Source organism: Mytilus edulis, chromosome 5 (assembly GCF_963676685.1).
Source record: "Mytilus edulis chromosome 5, xbMytEdul2.2, whole genome shotgun sequence".
Lineage (NCBI taxonomy): Eukaryota > Metazoa > Mollusca > Bivalvia > Mytilida > Mytilidae > Mytilus > Mytilus edulis.
The window spans coordinates 81312124-81335507 of record NC_092348.1 but is presented as its reverse complement, the minus strand read 5'-3'; the positions used below and the strand labels follow the sequence as shown (position 1 = coordinate 81335507).

Here is a 23384-nt window from a genome sequence, read left to right as displayed (position 1 = left end):
ACATACTTTTCACCGTAGTTTTTTTTACTACTTTTTTAAAACCACACGTTTTTAAGTCTCGAAAGTTTGTTTTTTCTTTTTTATAAAGTAAATAGTTCACTGTAAAACATTACAAACATTAAAACAGACAGCAGGTGAACATATTATTTATTGACAAGGATGTAGAAATGACAGTGTACCTTCATTACAATTAATAATCTTAAGGCTAAGCGTTTGAGCCTCAGGGAACATCTCAAAACTTTTATGACAGTATCTTGAAGTTCTCAATGCAACAAAGAGGTAGTTTTATTGCCAGATTTGAAAATCAGTTATATTTTAACATTGCAAACTGATTTTGTAAAAAGAAGTTCATTATAGGACAACGATTATCAACATTTAACGTTACATAACATTTTTTGATAAGCAGCAAATATGCATATTTTGAATTACTTGCCAAAGAACATGGCATCTTTATAACACATGCGTTTGGATGGCACATTTAAGGATGTATTCTTCCGACGTTTCAGTCTCGTTGAAATCTCGTTCTTGAATTATTTCCAAAACATGTGATACAAGTGGAAAATCTGAATGAATTTTAAAAATTTTATAATCAAATATTACTCTGTAAAAAAATTGTGTATTTGCAATGAATAGATTTTGAATAATCCAGTTTTCAAATTTTACGACCAATCAAGTCAGTATTTTTAGCTAAAATTTTGGGAAAATGCGCGAGGGATACAAAAAGTGATTTAACAAGAATCATGTGTATCCAATATCATTTTGGTCTTTTTTAATTACTTAGATATGTATTTTTTTAATCATTTATAACAAAAAAGTTGAAATAACATGCATTTTGTTCTTAAAACTGAGAAAAATCACAAATTGACAAAATTGACAGCATGGTGAATTTTACACAAAAAAGCGTCAACACATGATAACACTTTCTTATATCAACATCTAATTATAGTTTTTTTACGTAAAATTTTTTCAGATTGGTCCACTTCATCGTTATAGAAAGTATAAGAAAAAGTTTAATTATGGAACTGTGATTTTTTTCACGATAATAGCCAAAAAATAGGTAAAAATCGATGAAAAATTGGAAAATCATCAAAATTGGGCATTTTCAAAGGGTCGTAGCAAAACCAGGAGTGCACCACCATATTTTTTTTTCTTCACCAATAATTGTGTTACAGTCTTATAAACCCAAAAATCAGATAAAAAAATATATTTTAGAAATTTTTAACTTTAAAACTATTCAACAATCAGTGTTTTTCGATCGAACTGGAGAGGTCCGGGTGACCATAGTTCCGTTCAAGTCTACATTTAGGGCGTGTAAAGTATATGGTTGTTCTCCATCTTTGTTTAACTTTCATTTTATCTTAAAATGCACTGTGGAGACTTCATATTCAAACGAAGTCTGGTGTTTATCTTTATTCACTGCTAATACTTCTTATACTAGTATTATATCAAAATCTCATCTTCTATTTGAATCTGATAATGTTTCAATATCAGAATGATAAATTCATTCATTAACATTAAAATAATATCGTATGGTATCAATGCCAATTAGAAAACTATACACCTAAGACAAAAATGCAAGGATGTGATGATTATAATGTTATATACTGCAGCTGTGCTATTTGAGCAGTCAAATTGCAATGACCGTATATTCATATGTGATATACAGTCACTGACCGTATATCACCTTGTTTATGACGTTGACAATGTGTTTCTGTAGAGTTTTATTTAGACGTCAATAAAACATACAGGTTCGCGGAAATTTTACGTCTTCCGCTCAAAATTGAGAAATGATGGTTTTTTCCCTAAATACTTCATTTAGAACAGTTATAAGAGTTGCAGTATATAAAGAATAACCATACATTGTCTCGAAATATCAATGTTATTTGTACTCGGATCGAAACAGGTAGAAATGCTCGGCACAGCCTCGCTTTCTACTTGTTTCTAAGCCTTGTACAAATAACATTGATATTTCGAGACAATGTATGGTTATTCTATATGTAATAGAACTGAATAAATTGTATTACCTGCAGAGTTAATATATAACTCATTATAGATACCAGAATTTAAGTTTTGTGTTTGCGCCAGACGCGCATTTCGTCTAAAAAAGTTAAAAATCCAAACAAAGTACGAAGTTGAAAAGCATTGAGGACCAAACATTCCTAAAAAGTTTGCCAAATACAGCTAAGGTAATGAATTCCTGAGTTTCTATTACAGATAGTTTATAATTATGACCATATCAATGATGATTCATGTCAACACAGAAGTGCTGACTACTGGGTTGGTGATAAACATCTTTAGGTTCGCTTAAGTTAATTAGTTATTGGCACAGAAACTATTTAAAAAGCCAGACACGTTAATGGCATTCGATCATAAAAAAGTAATATATTTTCCATATTCGGTGTGAAATGGATGCACCTTCAGTGGACGCTTTCAAAAAATATTAAAAAAAATCTGTGAGATGAGTTTTGAGAAATTTATTTGTATTACATCATTTGATCACGATTTTCACACTTTCTGAATAAGTTATCACTAGTAGGTAAACGTACAGATATTAATGTAATAAATAGTAATTAATATTGTACATGCATATGATATATTTTTTGTATAATTAAGTATACACATATCTCTAATGAGTTATAAAAGGACATTTAGTGTCAGGTAACATTTACATGAGGACGTTTCAAAGACTAATAGAGTGAACAGCAAATCTTTCAAAATGAGAAAGTTGGCTGTGATATGGATATTTACTTTATTTATAGTTTATATTAATGCAGGTATGTGAACACATAGTGATATATATTTTTAACATTTACTTATAGATTTTTCATACATAAAAAACATTCATTATGTATATAAAAAAAAGGCATTAAATGTGAATAAAGAAAAACAACATTTTTGTAGATATAAAAAATATGAATACGCGATACGATGATTTTGTGAATTTACAAAGAAGAATGACATCAGTGATAGTCCGTTAACCAGTGAAACAGGGATAAATAATATATTTTTCGGTTCACATGTACCAAGGTATTCGAAGTATATAAATGAAAAAGACAAAAAACTGTCAAATTGTCGAAGTTTTAATTCAAATTATTAGATAAATATATAATATACGCCACAAAGTAATAAAATAAGTTTTATTTACAGGAGGACTCCCTGTAGATGATGCACCAAACGGTAGAAACGGTGATGGAAATGGCGGAAATAATGGAAATAATGGAAATAATGGAAATAATGGAAATGGCGGAAGTAATGGAAATAATGGTGTTGTTGTGTTGCGAAGAGGTGATGATACATCAACTCCAATGACACCAAATGGAGATGATAATACAACACCTTCAATGCAACCAAATGAACCTGCTGTGACATCACCACCAACTGAAATTGGTAACCCAACGCCACCAATAACAGGTGGTAACCCAACGCCACCGAGTACAGGTAGTAACACAACGCCACCAATTAGAGGTGGTAAGCCAAATAGGAAATTGAGATTAAGATCGCTTAAAAGATGGGTTCGTGATCCTGACAGTTGGGATTTCAGTTCGGAGAGTTCTGATGGTGCATGGAGGTCAAAAACAGTACACGGTGGACAGAGTTCTAGTAGCTGGGGAAGTGACAACAGTTGGGATAGTGATAGTTATGAAATTCAACCAGCTATAAATAACATGAAGAACAGATTGGCACCAAGATTTGGAGACGATTCTGATAGCGATGATTGGTATAGTGAACGATGGGATAGTGATTCGGACGATAGATTCACAATAAGGAAATCAGCGATAAAAACTGTAGCACCTAAACGTCGATTTGGAGTTCAAAACAATGTTCTAGACAGTGACTCGGGATGGTATAGTGATGATTCCAGTGACAAATCAGATGATTGGTATAGTACTGAAGAATTGGACGGTAAAATAATGAACAAGATTGGTAATAATAAACAGAAACTCATTAATAAGGCAGTAGGAAGACCGAGGGGTCAGTTTAGTGATTCCGACAGTGAGTGGTATAGCAGTGAAGAATGGAACGACAAAAGGATAAACAAAGTAGGAAATAACAAAATTAATAATAATATCAAGGCGGGAAAAAAGGTGAGGGCTTATTTTAGTGATTCCGACGACAGTGATTGGTATAGCAGTACTAGTGAGGAATGGGACGACAAACAAATTAAGAAAAATGGAAATAATAAAAATAATAATATCAAGGCGGAAGTAAGGAAGAGGGCTCATTTTGGTGGCTCCGACAGTGACTGGTACAGCGACGATTGGTACAGTGATGACAAAGACGACAGGAATGATGATAACGGCGACGATTGGTACAGCGATGACAATGATTTATGGGAAAGTGATAGTTCAGAACGAAATTTTAAACGGAAAACTGCAAATCCCACCAAAGTTCTGGGAAAAGGAAAAGTAGTAATACCGAAAACAGTTCTTTCCGAGGGATGGGAAGATGATGATTCAGATATGGATGAATGGTGGGAAGATAAAGGAAGAGCATCAAACATCGTAAGACGGTTGAATACTCCAAAATTAAGAAGTCGTACTGCTAAAAGACGACAGTTGTCTAGAGCTTTAGGTTTAGACGACGATGACACAGATGAAAAACCAATACCTGGACTTAAGTTTTTAGGACGAGACGACGACTAGCCAAATGTTTAGATTAAAATCCCATCGACCATCCTGGTTGTAATGATATTTGCTGCCTCGTTTATTTTCCTGACTAAACAAAAATGAGAATTAGAAAAAGATGATTTGAAATTATTTCTATCTTGGTGATTTTACAAAACGTTAAAAAAAAAATGATAATACCTGCGAATTTTATATGAGACTATATATATATATATTTTTATATTACCATGATATATACATCAATCGATAAAATCATTGTATAAAGGTTTTTATTTGATAATTGCTTGCATCTTAAATTGTTTCCCTTCAAGAAAGTGTGACTGAAGTTTTATCGATGGTTATCAAGGATGTATAAAATTACACCGTACCTTCATTACTATAAATATTCATTTAGTTTAGCGTTTGAGTCTCAGGAACATCTCAAAACTTATATAACAGTTTTTTGGTCCTTATTGTAACATCATTAAAATAGTTTTATTTTAAGATTTAAATATAATTTATATTTTCATATTGCAATCAGTTTTGTAAGAGAGTCCAATGTAAGACAAAAAATTATCGACACTATGTTTGATTAGTAGGAAATAAAATGAATTACTCGATTCTGCCCGCAGTTAAGGTCCAGAAAGACATTTATGTAACGGAATGCATTAGCTTTAACGTCAGACATTTTGCGTTGCTAAATAGAACAGAAGACCTAATCGAAAAGTTCTTTTTCGTGAGAAACTACATGACACCTTTGAGTCTGTCTGCTGTTCGGATGTGACTTTGTTTCAAAAAAATATTACAATCAGTGTTTTTTCGATCGGACTTGAGAGTTCCTGGTAACCATATTTCTATACTCAAGTCAATCTTGGATGTGTATACAGTAAGCAGTTGATCTCCAATTCTGTTTAAATTTTCTTTAACCTAACAATGCATAGTGAAGAATTGATATTTAGAAGCTGTACAGTATTCATATTTGATAAGTGGTAATATTTCTCATCCTACATCAAGATCTCATTCTCTATTCTAATATGATCATTTTCAATATTAGAATGATAAATTCTTTCAGTAATATTAAAATATGTGGTAGAATTAACAATAAGAAAATTTTACACTAACAACCAAAGGGTAAGGATGTAAAGATTATAATGTAGTTGCTTTATAGAACTGAATAAATTGTTCAAAGTAACAAGCTTTTCAAAGTACTAGTATAGATTGATAGGGGATTCATAAAGGAACCTAAATAGCAAAAATAAAATATAAGTCAATGTGCTTGTTTTCGAGATATAAACCATTGAAATTTTGGATGGAATATGTTCTCTCTTGATTTTTATATCTTTATCATTGACAAGTTTAGGTTCTCAAAAACTATCAAAAAATAACAAAGATTTTATAGGACTTTTACTGATAGCTTTTAATTTTACATATAAATGATTTATAAAAAGAAAAATGTGTTTCAATTGGCAAAATGTTTTAAGGAATTCAAATGGATAAAACCAGAGGATGCTGAAAATCGGATAAATATTCCAAAACATGACAACATCCTTTAAAATAACATTAGCTATTTGTTATCTGAAAGCTATAACATATTTCATATTCAAGTTGAAATTGATGCTTCTTTTGTGGAGGCTTTCACAAAATATTTAAAATGAATCTGGTAGATCAGTTTTTAGAAGTCTATTTGTATTGCATCATCATTTGATAAAGATTTTCACACTTTCGGAATAAACAAACTCATCATAGGTACCATGATTAAATTTTGTATTTACGCCAGACGCGCGTTTCGTCTACTAAAGACTCATCAGTGACGCTTGAATTCAAAAAAGTTAAAAAGGCAAAATAAAGTACGATGTTTAAGAGCATAGAAGACCAAAAATTCTAAAAGTTTTGACAAATACAGCTAAGTTAAGAAGTTATAATTACTAGGTAAATGTACAGATTTTAATGGAAAAAAATAGTAATTAATTTTGTACACGCATATGATATATTTTGAGTTTAATTAAGTATACACATATCTCTAATAAATTACAAAATGACAATTAGTGTCAGATAACTATTATACAAAGACGTTACGAAGCTTATAGTGTAACGCAAATCTTTCAAAATGGGAAAGTTGGCTGTGATATGGATTCTTATTTTATTTATAGCTTATATTGATGCAGGTATGTATACAAATATTGTTGTAGTATGTATTATATGTACATGTATAGTTTTTACACACACAAAACATATCTAAAGTAAATATAAAAAAAATGTGGAGACGCGATAGGAGAATTTCACTGTGTCTAAACTATCACGGCAAAGAATGTTTGGACTCAAAAGTATCTAATATCTGGTATGGTGACGAACTACCAGTAGACAGAAAAAAGAAGGAATTTCTGGATATTATTTTGTTATTTTAATGATATTGAAGACTATTTATACGCATATAACTATTTTCGTTGAAATGTAAGTTTTTGTACAAACAATTATGATCAACGGCGAAATAAGTAAACAGGAACGTCAAAATGATGGATTGAGTAAACCTTGCTACGAATTTGTTAAATTTCTCATTAAATTGTGGACATTGTACGGAAAGTAATGTACGGAATGAAAGATATAAACACAGTGATTGCAAGATTAGTCACGTTAAGTACATCAATATTTGTATTAATGTGCATGGAACGAAAGAAATGGGTCATGTCAAATGTGAAGGACCCGGTTTTGTAAATTTGTACGACCCAGTTTCGTCCTAAAGTGTCACAAATCAGGACCCGCTTTTGTCATAGAAAATTATTGCATAATCATTAGAAGTAAATTAAAAATTCGTCATTCAGATGACAACTTATTATTTATTTGATTCCGGAAAAACTTTAATTTTGATTTGTATAAAAACAAATATCTTACGGCGAAATACAAAGAAATGAAGCTTGTTGCGCAATTTGAGTTATATGAATTATGTAAATTAAAGTGTTCAAATTTGGATAGTGTATATTTGTGTGGCCTTAATATTTGAAAGACAGATATTTGATATGAGATATTTTTGGACAACAGAATGGTTATTTTAATAAATACTCTAATTGAGTGTGTAATCTTTCCTACTGTCGTCTGAAAACAAACATTTCTAAACACAAATATTCATAATAAAGAGAATAAGACAAATATTTATGCATGCATTTTTATACGGCGCAGTGATTCAAATAATCATGCGTTAAAAATCTAGTTAAACCCCTCCTTGTAACTATTATACTTTGTATAAGTCTTAATTAGTAAATTGCTCTGGCCATCAACAAATCCAACAAGGATTTTCTTACAATTTGTTATAATTTTATAAAAGAAAATGGTTTTTTTTTCTCTCCATTGTGTAATGATTATCGTACATTGACATTTGTTTTACAATTTATTGACGTTGGTCAAGTTAATGATTGTCGATATACAAGGTCAGTTTCAAGAGCCGGACGTATTGGTCATGTGTGTCAATGAAAACACATTTTAAATAATTTTAAGCTAAAAAATAATCCCATTTATAAAACCGTGGAAAACATGACATAATAATTTTAGTTTTTATTGCTAAAAATTGGGCGTCCGCCAATAATGATATAATATAACTACATGTATAGTGTATATCATCTTAAACTTTTATAAGAAAAGAGAAATCAGAAACAAAAACGCCAAATAGGATGTATGGGTATTTGATTACTAAGTTTATACATTTTTTGGGAATCATAATAGTATATGCAAGTTGAGTTTTAGACCCCCCCCCAAAAAAAAAAACAATAATACTAAAACAATCATCGAAATCCAACATTTCTTTCCTTTCATTTTAAAAAATAATGAGATGTGGTATGATTGCCAATGGGATAACTATCCAACAAAGTTCAAATAAAGTTGATGTACATATCAAAGGCAACTGTACGGCCTCAAGCAAGAACTACCCATAGCGTATAGTCGGCCATAAAAAGCTCCGACATTAAAAATTATAAAACAATTCAATTGAGAATACTAACGGCCTCATTATGTATTATAGTAAGAGGTATAATCATAACAAAGATATAATTTTAAGCACAAATGGAACATTTACTATCCAGACTCTGTAATCGAACAAGTTAGGCCCTTTACAACTGATTTTTGTAGTTTGAGTGTTCTTATGTTACATGCCGTTACACCACTGTGAAAGGTGGGAGGTGAGGGGTTAGCGCCAATGCATTTAAACCCACTATTCTTTAAATATGCAAGTCCCGAATCCAAAAGCATGTAAGTTAGTGGTTGATCTTTGTTGCTTTATATCATATTTCGTTCCATGCACATATACAAACATTGATATTGCTCAAAGTGACTAGTGTTGCACTCTCCGTTTTAATATGTTTCTTTCTGTACCTTAAATACCGTACAATGTGCACAATTCAAAGATAAAAGTTAAAAAAAAATCGAGGCAAGGTTCACTCAATTTATCATTTTGACGAGCTTGTTTACTTATTTCTCCGTTAATCTAGATCGGTTGAAGAAAATCTTACATCTCACAATCGAAAACAGTTATGTCTATATGTATTCTTCAATTTCATAAAAATAACAAATAAATAATCAGAAATCCTACTTTTTCTCTGTCTATTGGTGGTCCGTTATCCGATTTTCACCTTGATGGCTGCAAATGCCTTAGGAAGCTAATTTCTTTAGCGATATACTGCGTGAATATATATAGAATATGACAACTATTCCTAACACTCATTCGTGTGTTAAGGTTACATTCTTAGGCATGTATGTTCTTCTCATATATGTTATGATGGTATGATACTAAACCCCTAACGGGAAGGATTGTGCCTGATGTTCATATGATGAAATCATAATCTTTCAGTCAGTTTAATTGAAGTCTGGAGCTGGCATGTCAGTTAACTGCTAGTAGTCTGTTGTTATTTATGTATTATTGTCATTTTGTTTATTTTCTTTGGTTACATCTTCTGACATCAGACTCGGACTTCTCTTGAACTGAATTTTAATGTGCGTATTGTTATGCGTTTACTTTTCTACATTGGTTAGAGGTATAGGGGGAGGGTTGAGATCTCACAAACATGTTTAACCCCGCCGCATTTTTGCGCCTGTCCCAAGTCAGGAGCATCTGGCCTTTGTTAGTCTTGTATTATTTTAATTTTAGTTTCTTGTGTACAATTTGGAAATTAGTATGGCGTTCATTATCACTGGACTAGTATATATTTGTTTAGGGGACAGCTGAAGGACGCCTCCGGGTGCGGGAATTTCTCGCTACATTGAAGACCTGTTGGTGACCTTCTGCTGTTGTTTTTTTCTATGGTCGGGTTGTTGTCTCATTGGCACATTCCCCATTTCCATTCTCAATTTTATATAATCTAATTTAGTAACTGCATCAGTTTATTATCAAACTGATCCACGCCTAATTAGATTGAATGTTGATTGTTGCTAATTTTTAGCCACCGAATGCTTTGTTGTCTAGAGCCTAGGTGGTTGAGTGATCTAGCGCGTCAGGCAAAGTGCAAGGCGATTTCGTGCCACGATATCCAATTAGCATGAGTTCGAATCCCGGCCATGGAAGAACCAAAAAAGTTCCTACCTCAAATTTACAGATCTAACAGTATTGTGCAGTTATTTAGACGAATTATATATACATAATGAATGTTCAGCCTTATATCACCATCACTGCTGATGATCCGATGAATAAAATATGTTGCATAGTCGTCATTGGTTCGGACGTACTTTAAATATAATTAGTTTTGTAACTGCATCTTACATTCATTTGTAGGATTCTTTGCAACAGATAATTAAGCTGATATGCTACAATTCCGTCATCATGCCTTTTATATCATGTACTATGCAACAATGCTAAATAAAAACTGACGAGTAAAGGTAACACCAACCCACCGAAAGCTTAGTTATTATAAAGCCTTGGTGGTCGGGTGGTCTAGCGCGTCGGACATAGTGCAAGACGATTTGATGCCAATATACCTCAGTAGCATGAGTGTGACTCCCGGCCAGGGAAGAAAAAAACATTTGATACCTCAAATTTACAGATCTAACATTGTTGGGCTGTTCCATAGACGAATTATATATACATAATGTATTTTCAGCCTTGTAGCACCATCACTGCTGGTGATACGATGGATTAAATCTGTTGTAGAGTCGTCACTGGTTCAGACGTACTTATAATATAATTATTTCTGTGACTGCGTCTTACTTTGATTTTTAGGATCCTTTACAATAGACAATTCAGCTGATCTGTTACAATTCGATCTTTATGCCTTATATATGTACTGTATTACGACGCTAGATTAAATCTGACAAGGAAAGATTGAAGACTATAAGCCCTAGTTATCACACCCATAAAATCATTTTTTTTTCTCGCAGATATGCATTTTTAAGATCCAACTTAAAAGTCTGTCGTCAAGCACTTTTAGTAAGAAAACTGCTAGTCGAACACACCTTCTCTGTTTTTGTGATTCAATAGGAATGTATTTCACTTGACAAATATATCTAATCTTTTAGTACTGTGAATTTTTGATGTTATACAGCAACCTGTAGCCTGGATGTATAAAAATTATAGAATCTGAAGCGAGATGATGTATCAAATACTCTTGCTTAATACATTTTCAAGACAAAATATTCAACTCAAACACGCCCTAACATGAAAAGGTGCACTCTATTTTCTCTTTTTGATGCAATTGTTAACCGGTTTTTCGAATTTTTTCTTGAGTCACATGATGGAAGGTTAGAAGCAAAAATTAAGGAAGAAATAGATTGCTATGTTCTCCGTCCGTGGTAAGTTGTTTTAATCGGAGGTTATGCATTCTTTTTTTTAGAACCAACTGAATAAACACTAATGTTTTCTACTTGATATCCATTGTTCTGCTTAATTATGTAAAAGATAACTGGAAAACTTGTGCAAATGATGTTTTATGATAAAATACTTTGTTATTTAGCCTAAAACTGTCTTTTTTATTTGTTTCTAATAGTTTTTTTTAAGATTTTGTTACTTTAATAAACATTACAGTAAGAATTTATCGCTTTTTCTAACAAAGAGCTTTGATTCTTTTGTTCTATTTCAACTGGGTTTCCGCCTGAGTAGCATGCGTTCGAATCCTGGACAGGGAAGATAAAAAAAATTGCTTCCTCAAATTTACAAATCTAACATTGTTGGGCAGTTGTTTAGACGAACTTTATATAATATGTAATAAAATGGATCTTTATATTTATTTAATACCAAACAGAAAACAATAAACTTGTGGCAAAGATGTTATACCACACACATTAGGTACACAAATTAGTACACCATATACGGATTTCGACAATTAATGTCTCTTCGTTGATGTTAGGGATAGTAATGGTTTTTGGACGGCCACATAATTTACCTCAAGTTAGGATATACTCTTGAATCTTAAAGAGTTGAAATAGGATGAACGGATTATATAAACTGGAGGGAGAATATAAAACAAGCCCAAACGAAAATTTATAAACAAGTCAGAATTGAAAACAACGCTCAAACCTATGAGTGTGTTGGATAAAAACCGCAATTTTTAAACGTGAGTGTGTAAAAAACAAATGTTGTAGTAGAGGGATATAAAAATAGCACAAACAACATTTTCCAAAAGACCAAAAAAGTGAAAAAGTATATCTTAACAAAACCCATTTAACTAACAGGTCAAACAGCTGATGTTCTTAAACCCTTCTGACTGCCATTGGCGATTGCCAAATAAATTGATAAAAAAATGTAACAAAATGGATCTTTATATTAATCTAATATTGATTTTAAAAATACTTTTAGGTGTATATAAAGACAAAAAAATAGTAATGGTATTTTGTCTTCTAATATACTCGTTAGCAAACACGATTATAAAGCTGAAAATGATTGTAAACTAAATGTACACATTGCTTTGTTTTACTTCACGTGGGTACTCTGCACTTCAGTATACTTCAAAACAAAGACAATAATCTATATTTAAATATATACTAGTATTTAAATAAGTTTCGGGCTTCCGGAAGTGTGTTTCTGGAAAGTCCTATCTGTAACCGCACGGCCATTGACAATGAGCAAAACCTATACAACATAGCAAGCTACAAAAGGCTAAGAAATTTCCATTCTAAAACAGATCACATAAATGCTTGAAATTCCTTTCTTATATGCATGTTTTTGTTATGGCCATTTATTAGTCATCAATCAACCAATCTACTAGTATTGTCTTTGGCTTGAAATATAAACATAAGTGTTTATTTTACTATTTTCAAACTTATTTTGTACTTTTAATCTAAATGTACCTCTATCTACAGGAGGCACCGGGGATAATGGATCAAACAGTAGAAACGGCAATGAAAATGGGGAACGTAATGGGAATGGTGAATTTAAAGGAGGAGGTGGTATGCAAAACGGAGGTGGTATGACAAATGGAGGTGGTATATCAAATCGAGATGGCATGACAAATGGAGGTGGTATGCCAAATGGAGGTGGTATGATTAATGGAGGTGGTATGCCAAATGGTGGTGGTGGAGGTGGTATGACAAATGGAAGTGGTATGCCAAATGGTGGTGGTGGAGGTGGTATGACAAATGGAGGTGGTATGATCAATGGAGGTGGTATGCCAAATGGAGGTGGTATGACAAATGGAGGGGGTATGACAAATGAAGGTGGTATGATCAATGGAGGTGGTATGTCATTTGGAGGTGTTATGACGAATGGAGGTGGAATGACAAATGGAGGTGGTATGACAAATGAAGGTGGTATGCCAAATGGAGGTGGTTTGATTAATGGAGGGGATATGACAAATGGAGCTGGTATGCCAAATGGAGGGGGTGGAGGTGGTATGATAAATGGAGGTGGTATGACAAATGGAAGGGGTATGACAAATATACGTGGTTTTCCAAATGGAGGTGGTGGAGGTGGTATGATAAATGGAGATGGCATGACAAATGGAGGTGGTATGACAAATGGAGGTGGTATGACGAATGGAGGTGGTATGACAAATGGAGGTGGTATGACAAATGGAGGTGGTTTGCCAAATGAAGATAGTATGACAAATGGAGGTGGTATGTCAAATGGAAGTGGTATGACGAATGGAGGTGGTATGACAAATGGAGGTGGTATGACGAATGGAGGTGGTATGACAAATGGAGGTGTTATGTCAAATGGAGGTGGTATGACGAATGGAGGTGGTATGACAAATAGAGGTGGTATGCCAAATGGCGGTGGTATGCCAAAAGGAGGTGGTATGACGAATGGAGGTGGTATGACAAATGGAGGTGGTATGCCAAATGGAGATGGTAAGACAAATGGAGATGATATGACAAATGGAGTAGGTATGACAAATGGAGGTGTTATGTCAAAGGGAGATGGTAAGACGAATGGAGGTGGTATGACAAATGGAGGTGGTTTTCCAAATGGAGATGGTATGACAAATGGAGGTGGTAGGACAAATGGAGGTGGTATGACAAGTGGAGTAGGTATGACAAATGGAGGTGGTATGATAAATGGAGGTGGTATGACAAATGGAGGTGGTTTTCAAAATGGAGGTGGTGGAGGTGGTATGACAAATGGAGATGGTATGACAAATGGAGATGGTGGAGGTGGTTTGACAAATGGAGGTGGTGGAGGTGGTATGACAAATGGAGGTGGTGAAGGTGGTATGACAAATGGAGATGGTATGACAAACGGGGGTGGTATGACAAATGGAGGGGGTTTGACAAACGCAGGTGGTATGACAAATGGAGGTGTTATGTCAAAGGGAATTGGTATGACCAATGGAGGTCGTATGCCAAATAGAGGTGGTATGACAAATGGAGGTGTTATGTCAAAGGGAGTTGGTATGACCAATGGAGGTCGTATGCCAAATAGAGGTGGTATGACAAATGGAGGTGGTGTGTCAAATGGAGATGATATGATAAACGGAGATGGTATGATGATAAATGGAGGTATTGAACCACCGCAACCAACTGAAGGAGATCATCCAGTAAAACGAAACAGAGGTGGTAAGGCACATATGAAATGGAGATCGAGATCTGGTAGAAGATGGGTTCGTGAGTCTGACAGTTGGGAGTTCAGTTCAGATAGCTCTGATGGTGCATGGAGGTCAAACACAGTACGTGGCGGTCGGAGCTCTGGTAGCTGGGGAAGTGACAATGGTTGGGATAGTGATAGTGACAGATATCATCCAGCTAGAAATAACAGGAACAAAGTGGCATCAAGATTTAGATATGATTCTAATAGTGATTGGTATAGTGATCGTTGGGATAGTGACTCGGACGGCAGGTTGACAATAAGAAAATCAGCGATGATAACTACAGCACCTAAAAGTCCTGTTGGAGTTCAAAACAATGCTCTAGGCAGTGACTCGGAATGGTATAGTGATGATTCCAGTGACATATCAGATGATTTGTATAGTACTACTAGTGAAGAATGGGACGGTAAAAAAAGATACAAGAAAGGAAGTAATAAACAGAATAACATTAATAAGGCAGTATTAAGGCCGAGGGGTCATTTCAGTGATTCCGACAGTGATTGGTATAGCAGTGAAGAATGGGAAGACAAAAGGATTAAAACAAATGGAAATAATAATAATAATAATAATCACAATAATAATAATAATAATAATATCAAGGCGGGAAAAAAGTCAAGGGCTCATTTTAGTGATTCCGACAGTGATTGGTATAGCAGTGAAGAATGGGAATCCCAAAAGGATAACACAAATGGAAATAATAAAAACAGTAATAATATCAGGGCTGAAGAAAAATCGAGGGCTCATTTTAGTGATTCTGACAGTGATTGGTATAGTAGTACTAGCGAGGAATGGGACGACAAACTAATAAAGAAGAATGGAAATAATAAAAACAACAATAATATCAAGTCGGAAGTAAAGAAGAGGGCTCATGTTGGTGGCTCCGATAGTGAATGGTACAGCGACGATTGGTACAGCGATGACAGAGACGACAGAAATGATGATAACGGCGACGATTGGTACAACGATGACAATGATTTATGGGAAAGTGATAGTTCCGAACGAAATTTTAATCCGAAAACTGCAAATCCAACCAAAGTTCCGGGGAATGGAAAAGTAGTAATACCGAAAACGGTTCTTTCCGAAGGATGGGAAGATGATGATTCAGATATGGATGACTGGTGGGAGGATAAGGGAAGACCATCAAGCATCGTTAGACGGTTGAATACTCCAAAATTAAGAAGTCGTACTGCTTAAAAGGCAGTCATTGTCTAGAGCTTTAGATTTAGACAACGATGACGAAGACAAAGATGAAAAATCCATAAATTGACTTAGATTCTTAGGACGAGACGGCAACTAGACAATTATAAAATTACAATTCCATCGACCGTCCATTTGGGAAAGATATATGAAAACTTATTTTGTTAATCTGACTTAACAAAATAAGAGACGAATTAGACACAAGAATTGATACGTTCGATTTTCATATAAGGTTAAATACATTTTTTAAATACCATGTTATATAAGAGATCAAACAATACAAATTTTGTATAAAATTTTCTAATGTGTTATTCAATTGCATCTTGAGTTGTTTTATTTTCAGAAATTGTAATTGAGGTTTAATAGGTAGTGATCAAACAAATCGGCTTGGCTTTACGTCACCTGCGAGGAGCTATGATATTGAAATAAAAAAAAAACATCTAGTAATGAAGGCCTATGTATTCTGTCAGGTCAAAAACAAAATAAAAATTTAGTGAAAAATTTAATATTACGTTATTTTCAAGCACACAATCAAAGCGACATGATTCCACCATTCCAACTTGTTCAGAGGGTGAACACACAATACTGTGTATGTTATAAATATTGCCATGTAATTATAGGAGTTACATTGTCCGCTTATCAGTTAAAGTTAAACAGCAAAATTAAGGTTAGTGAATATTGTAAAAACACTCACCCATGCTACTAGGCTCATAATACGTACACCAGACAAGGTTATGTCAAGTCAAGTTAAGATAATCTCTTAAAGGGGTAGACCATTCATAGTTTTCAAACGATTCAAAGTTTTGTAAACAGTTGATTTGATAATTAAACGATGAGGTATGATTGCAAATGAAACATTCATGTAGCACAGGCCAAATGACGAAGAAGTAAACAAATTTAGCTCATCGTACGTCGTTAAACAATGGGTAAAATGCGTACAGAATTGTCAGCTATAAAAGGTGATAAAATAATAAAATGTAAAACAGTTAAAAAAAAAAGAAACTTGATGGCTTAATGTAAGACAACATAAACAAAAGATATGGATTACAGCAACAACTACATTTTTACCACTGATTTACAGACTCCTGGTTTTGGACAGCATACAAAAAACCGTTTGACGGGGTTAAAATGTTTGCTGTCAAACCTTCTGCTATATAGAAAAAAGTAGATGTGGTATTATTGTCAATGAGACAACCATTCACCAAAGTTTAATTGAAGTTGATGTGAGGAATTATAGACAATCGTTCGGCCTTCAACAATGTGGAAAACCCATACCTTGTGATCGGAAAGGTCCAGACATGTAACATATGAAAAATTCAATTGAGAAAACTAACCAAATATTTTTTGCAGGGATTTATAGATATTAAAATATATGGTATGAGTGCCATTGAAAAAACTTTCTAGTGTAAATATCGGTGAACGTCAATCTGAAAGACCTTTTTTTCACTATATTCAATATTATCATGATATGTACTTGCGATATTGACAACATTTCAGATATTAAAAATGGAACAAGGTAAGGTATCCATGTTTGAATTTTCTAAACCAACCTCCGAATACACGGCCATGCTGAAGATACAATGAAATGAAGATGTTATATACTTTAGTAAACAATCTTTACTGATATCCATGCGGTAGTAAATTAAATCAAATCAAAGATGGCTCTGAAACGGTATCAAGCAACTTTACGTGACTTCAAGCGATCGAGTTTACAAAACAATCTATACAAAATACGAGGAACAACTAGAAACACTTATGAACAAACGACAACTATTTAACATCAGGTTCCTGGATTAGGACATGTGAAAACAAATGCAGCGGGTTTAAACGTTTTTTTAGATAGGTTCCTTGTTTTTATTCAAATAATCTGTTAAAATTTACCTTTAAATTGATGGATTCTTTAGTTAAATCTTTTAGCCATGAGGTTGGTATTGCGTTCAGGACTACTATTCTCGAAGTTTCTGATGTTTCGCAGATTTTTTTAAATATTTTTTCGTGGACAATTTTTCAATTGTCGTCGATAATATCATTAAAATAAATGAAATATCTGTGTATCCAATTATGCATAATGAGATGCTTGTTTTGGAATTAAAAAATCTATACTTATTTAACCCTGATAACTTGCTTTCTGGTCTCGACAAGTTTTTGCAATTCTGTGTTTTTCGTTTCGTGAATTAAAATGTTTTTTTTATTATATCTAGGTAAACATTTGGATTCTCTTTAGTTATATCAAGTTCTTAAAGTTCGGTTGTTTACGTTATCTCATTCAACTCAAAAGCTAACCAAACCTTTACAAAAACTTATTCACAAGAGATATAGTTACGACGTTATTGTCAGGCCAGTATAAGATGTCATTTTCTGGAATTGATGCTGAGGAACTCATCAGGGGTTTGTTTTGTAAATGAAAACACATTCATTCGAAAACCATTTGTTTGGATGCTACAGGGTAAATTCTTTTCGTATAATTTATGATTAGATGATACTAAACCAATAACGGTTTGTGTGTTATTTCTATACAGTTAAGACATAATTTTTCGATCAGGTATTAAAATCTGGAGCTGGCATGGTAATAACTTCGAGTAAGTCTTTGTTAATGTGTGGTATCATAGTAGTCATTTTAGTTAGTTTCTTCTGTTAAAAAGACGAACATCTGACTTGAACTTCTTTTTTTTCAATTGTTACTTCGAAAATATTAACTAAGATAGTCTAAAAATGTACAAAATTATTCTGTCTTTAAATTCGAAACAGACTTTCAAAATCCATGGTTTTAGGTCTTTCGTAAACGTACTAAAATACAAAAAAAAAAAGACGAAATAAAATTGAGAATGGAAATGGGGAATGTGTCAAAGAGACAACAACCCGACCAAATAAAAAACAACAGCAGAGGGTCACCAACAGGTCTTCAATATAGCGAGAAATTCCCGCACCCGGAGGCGTCCCTCAGCTGGCCCCTAAACAAATATATACTAGTACAGTGATAATGAACGCCATACTAATTTCCAAATTGTACACAAGAAACTAAAATTAAAATAATACAAGACTAACAAAGGCCAGAGGCTCCTGACTTGGGACAGGCGCAAAAATGCGGCGGGGTTAAACATGTTTGTGAGATCTCAAATAGTTGTACTACCAGACCAAAATTATTCAATCAGTTGTTCCAAATGCTAAAACGTTACAGGTCTGACGATTTCAAGCCGTGAGTTATTCCGTTTCATTAAAGTCAGGTAGAATACATCTTTGTCGAGATCAGTTGCAGTACTGGTAAAAAGTAAAATCATAAAAATACTGAAATCCGAGGAAAATCCAAAACGGAAAGTCCCTACTTAAATGGCAAAATCAAATGATAAAACACAACAACTCTCATATTCCTGACTTGGTATAGGCATTTTCAAATGTTAAAAATGGTGGATTGAACCTGGTTTATAGCGCTAAACCTCCCACTTATATGAAAGTCGCATCAAATTCCATTATATCATATAATTCAATTATTTGAAATGTGGGTTCTAAACCTGTGATGACAATTTGTTTGTTATAGTAATTAAGTAAAGTGAAGAAATCCCGTTTGTGGTTTTCGGTGTGGTTAAACATATGATATTGTTTGTTAAGTGCAGTGGTAATTTCTAAGTCATTTATCAAGTACTTTACATAACTTGATTAACAAAAGAGGTTTGTTGGACTTCAAGTCTTAATTACAGTTGGTAGAAAGTATGTATTTATAAAATCGAGACACTATGTCAATTAATGATGATATGTATATATATCACAAATATACAGTTTGAAAAGTATGTATTTTAGATTTAGAATTATCATTACTTATTCATAAATTCAAATGGTGACACATAGTGTAGTGTAACATACAATAAATCATAACGAGACAATTATTACACAATTGGTTTTACATAATAACGTCTAAAAACTACGACAAGAAAATTTTTAATATGCTGCTATTGGACAACTTAAATGATGTAAATTCTGTGACATCATGAATCTGTATTTGTACTACATTATTGCAACATGAAATAGGACGTTTTACGTATTTTGTGCCGTTATCTGTATAACGTAATGCGTCATTAGGAATTCTTATATTGACAAAATGAGCCTCTGACGTACTCGATCTGGTGTGCAAAAATTTGGAAGACCTTAAGAGCAATTCCAATCATCATCTTGTAAACACGCTAGTTTTATTCTTTCAGTAAATAATTGAAGTTCAAAATACGTATGAGCAAACCTACAGAAACTGAATGAGAGTTGTATGATGGTTTGTTCATAAAATACAAAAAGATAACACGAAAAACCAAGTTATCCCTCACCAAAAATAAAATGCAATTTTTCAACAAGATGTATTTCATGTATATTTAGTATGTAGGCTTAAATGTACTGTGCACAATTCAAGTGCTGAATATTGATCTGAAATTAGGAAAGTCAATGTACTACCGACAAAATGGTTGTTATAGGCGAGTGTTTGGATTTACATGTTTTAGGGACTTCTCCTTTTTAAACTTATATCGAAAGTTCGGTTTTATTGTTGATTAATGGTTGATTCATTAAGAAACTGAATCAAGAAATAAATGTTATGTTGTTGAAAAAGGAATTAGTTACCGTAATTCATTACTGTTTTTCTGCTTTTGAACTTTTTGTGATTTTTAAGATTCATCAATGTAATGTTTTCATGGATTTGTATCGTCTAAATAGATTTATGAGATTTTACAGTACCACTTTTCTTGCACCAGATGCGCATTTCGACAATACATGTCTCTTCAGTGATGCTTGTAGCCAAAATATTTGAAATCCAAAGTTTATACAAATGATGAAGAGCTAAAGTCCAAAAGGTCCAAAAAGTATAACCAAATCCGTAGAAGGAATCAGAGTTTTGCATGAGGGAGATACATTCCTTAATTTTAAAATAATTTCTATCATTTTGTAACAGCAAATTTTAATAACACAAAACATCCGTATTTTCATGCCAATACCAAAGTACTGGCTACTTGGCTGGTGATACCCTCGGAGACTAATAGTCCACCAGCAGAGGCATCGACCCAGTGGTCGTAATAAAATTAACGGTACCAGTTGTCTTGCACCAGATGCGCATTTCGACGATAAACTACTGCTGTCTAATTTTTTAAGGCACTATTATTAAGGAATAAAATATTTATTTATCTATTCGTTAGGTAACAAAAATCATGTAAAACCGTTATGTGTATTTCATACGAAGTATATATCTCCTAATTGATACAATATTGTATATCCAATCATTATTGCCTTGATAAAGGGTTTCTGCTCACAAGGAAGCTATTAAACCAAAAGTTCCAAATGGTGAAGTTGAAGGCATCTCTCCTTAAATTTTACAGACGCCAGCACGAGTTAGTTGACCTTTATAGAAAAACGTTTCACAAATGATATCGGATATGTTACTTGTGTCGTATCTACAATTAATTTCTCTTTTTACCACGAATGTGACCAACTGGATGAGACTTTTACTGGGTTTGTAATAACATGAGCAACAAGACGGGCACTACATGTGGAGCAAGGTCTGTCTACCCTTCCTGAGCACTGATTACACATACAGTTTTTGGTAGGGGTTCGTGCTGCTTAGTCTTTAGTTTTCTATATTGCGTTTTGTGTACTATTATTTGTCTGTTTGTCTCTTTTTTTTGTCATGGCGTTGTCAGCTATATTTTCGATCTACGAATTTGATAACAGTATCTTTCGTCCTTCTTTTAGAGTAAAATTACAGGACACCATAAGTGTAATCTCTCTTTTTAATACAGTGGTAGCTTAAACCTTCGTTTAAAAATAATTCTACTTTGGTCCTATGAGTTATTTGCACTGTATGTCCTAATCAAGTAAGTAATATCATAATCAATAATTGAATAAACACAGATACACGGACATGTTATAATCGTAATGAAATACATGTACATTGGCGTGATGATTAATAGTTACTGTTCTGTAGGGTCATGACGGAAACGTTTTATTAAATAATGCAAACTGAATACGAATCATCTCGTTCAATATATGGGACAGATTTTCCCTCCATGTGGTATATAAGTGATTAAAGTGGCCTTTAGTTATTGTCTTCTGTTTGGTATGGTTGTTGTCTCTTTGATTTATTTTCTTTTCCAATTTCAATTTTATTATCTTTCTTATTGTTAAAACACAACTGAGTCACTCTAAGGCTAAAAATTGTATAGTTTTTGCATTTTTGAGATAACAGTAGTTATCCAAGGTACCAGGATTATAATTCAGTACGCCAGACGCACGTTTCGTTTACATAAGACTCATCAGTAACGCTCAGATCAAAAAGGTTATAAAGCCAAACAAATACAACGTTGAAGAGCATTGAAGACCCAAAATTCCACCATTAACACAATGTATTCGGTTACAACAGAGAAGAACATATTCCTTTAGTTTTTTGAGACCTCACATTTGGGATACCTATATATTATATTTTGAAAAAAATTAAGGCAAATTGTATAGGTTGACATAAAGACTTACCAAGCGAGAATCACAACAGATGTGGACAGCATTATTATTATTAAACAATGAAAGATACAGTCGGTCAATATTTGCTCAGCAAAACGTACAATTTAAGCATCGATAAAACAAAATCAGTGCTATCTGTACTGTTTTCATTTTGTTTATTGATGAATATGTAAAATAATGCTTCAAAACTATGTTGAAACATTGATACTAAAAGTCTCTTTTCAAAAGAAATCTTTTACTTATATCATTGAGGTAAATATCATTAATAACTTGGCACGATTGAGTCGGGGTTTGTGGCGCAAATGATAGATTGTTATGGGCGCAACTGAAATGCCAATTTGTCCAGAAGCAAATTACCGTTAAGACTTACACTTAAAATGGTACAACTTGGTACTTCGTTGTATTTTCGAATGTATTTCATCCATTCTATCCGGATCGGCAAGTACACAATATAAAGAATTTGTTTTTCTTTTTTTATCATATTTTGTAATTTTTCAATATTCATTAACTTAAGTTCTTAGAAAAATATTCCCAAATAAATCAAACATTTTCATCTTCGTAATTAGGATAGTATAACTTTCCTTGCTACCAGTACCAATTCATTAACACTGACAATACAATGTTATATATATAACATACTGATGTAAGGTTGTGAAAGCTTTTAAAACCGACATATGCATTAATACACATTAGACACAACAAGCCAGATATAGATACATCATAACCATTTTTAAACAAACATGTCCATAAATAAATGACATATACCTGTCATTTCAATTTTTGAAGAGTTCAAAGTAAAGCAATATGCAAAAGTATTCGTGAATAAGACTAAAGAACAAAAACAATATACACTATGCTAAAGAATTGAAAACACATTTTAATACATCACGCTAAAGCAGAAAACATAAAAAGCACACATGATATGAATGCGTAAGAACGGATTCACAAATTCGCGTTAGAGCAGTTGTTCAATCAATGAGTTTTCTTTGTTTCATAAACTACCTAGCAAATCTCTGCGTCTACGAACAGTCCAAGATTTTAGTAAAATGCGATAACCAAACCATATAGGCAGATATCACTCTGTGTGACTTATAGGTATTACTAACAT

General features: G+C 33.2%; 2 protein-coding genes across 2 annotated transcripts; both read left to right on the top strand.

Annotated features, from left to right (window-relative positions):
- The first annotated feature begins 2617 nt into the window (after nucleotides 1–2617).
- On the top strand, nucleotides 2618–4691 carry LOC139524566 (homeobox protein 2-like). Its single transcript, XM_071319420.1, has 2 exons — nucleotides 2618–2774; nucleotides 3148–4691. Exons 1-2 carry the CDS (start codon nucleotides 2717–2719, stop codon nucleotides 4641–4643), a joined length of 1554 nt encoding a protein of 517 aa, XP_071175521.1. The 5' UTR covers nucleotides 2618–2716; the 3' UTR covers nucleotides 4644–4691.
- A 157-nt stretch (nucleotides 4692–4848) lies between these two features.
- LOC139524565 (uncharacterized PE-PGRS family protein PE_PGRS46-like) lies at nucleotides 4849–16255 on the top strand. Its single transcript, XM_071319419.1, has 2 exons — nucleotides 4849–6769; nucleotides 12876–16255. Exons 1-2 carry the CDS (start codon nucleotides 6712–6714, stop codon nucleotides 15788–15790), a joined length of 2973 nt encoding a protein of 990 aa, XP_071175520.1. The 5' UTR covers nucleotides 4849–6711; the 3' UTR covers nucleotides 15791–16255.
- Nucleotides 16256–23384: the final 7129 nt, after the last annotated feature.

Coding starts and splice junctions, on each gene's coding strand:
- LOC139524566 (XM_071319420.1), top strand. CDS start 2,717: ATGAGAAAGTTGGCTGTGATATGGATATTTACTTTATTTATAGTTTAT. Junction 2,775..3,147: donor TATAGTTTATATTAATGCAG/GTATGTGAACAC, acceptor TTTTATTTACAG/GAGGACTCCCTGTAGATGAT.
- LOC139524565 (XM_071319419.1), top strand. CDS start 6,712: ATGGGAAAGTTGGCTGTGATATGGATTCTTATTTTATTTATAGCTTAT. Junction 6,770..12,875: donor TATAGCTTATATTGATGCAG/GTATGTATACAA, acceptor CTCTATCTACAG/GAGGCACCGGGGATAATGGA.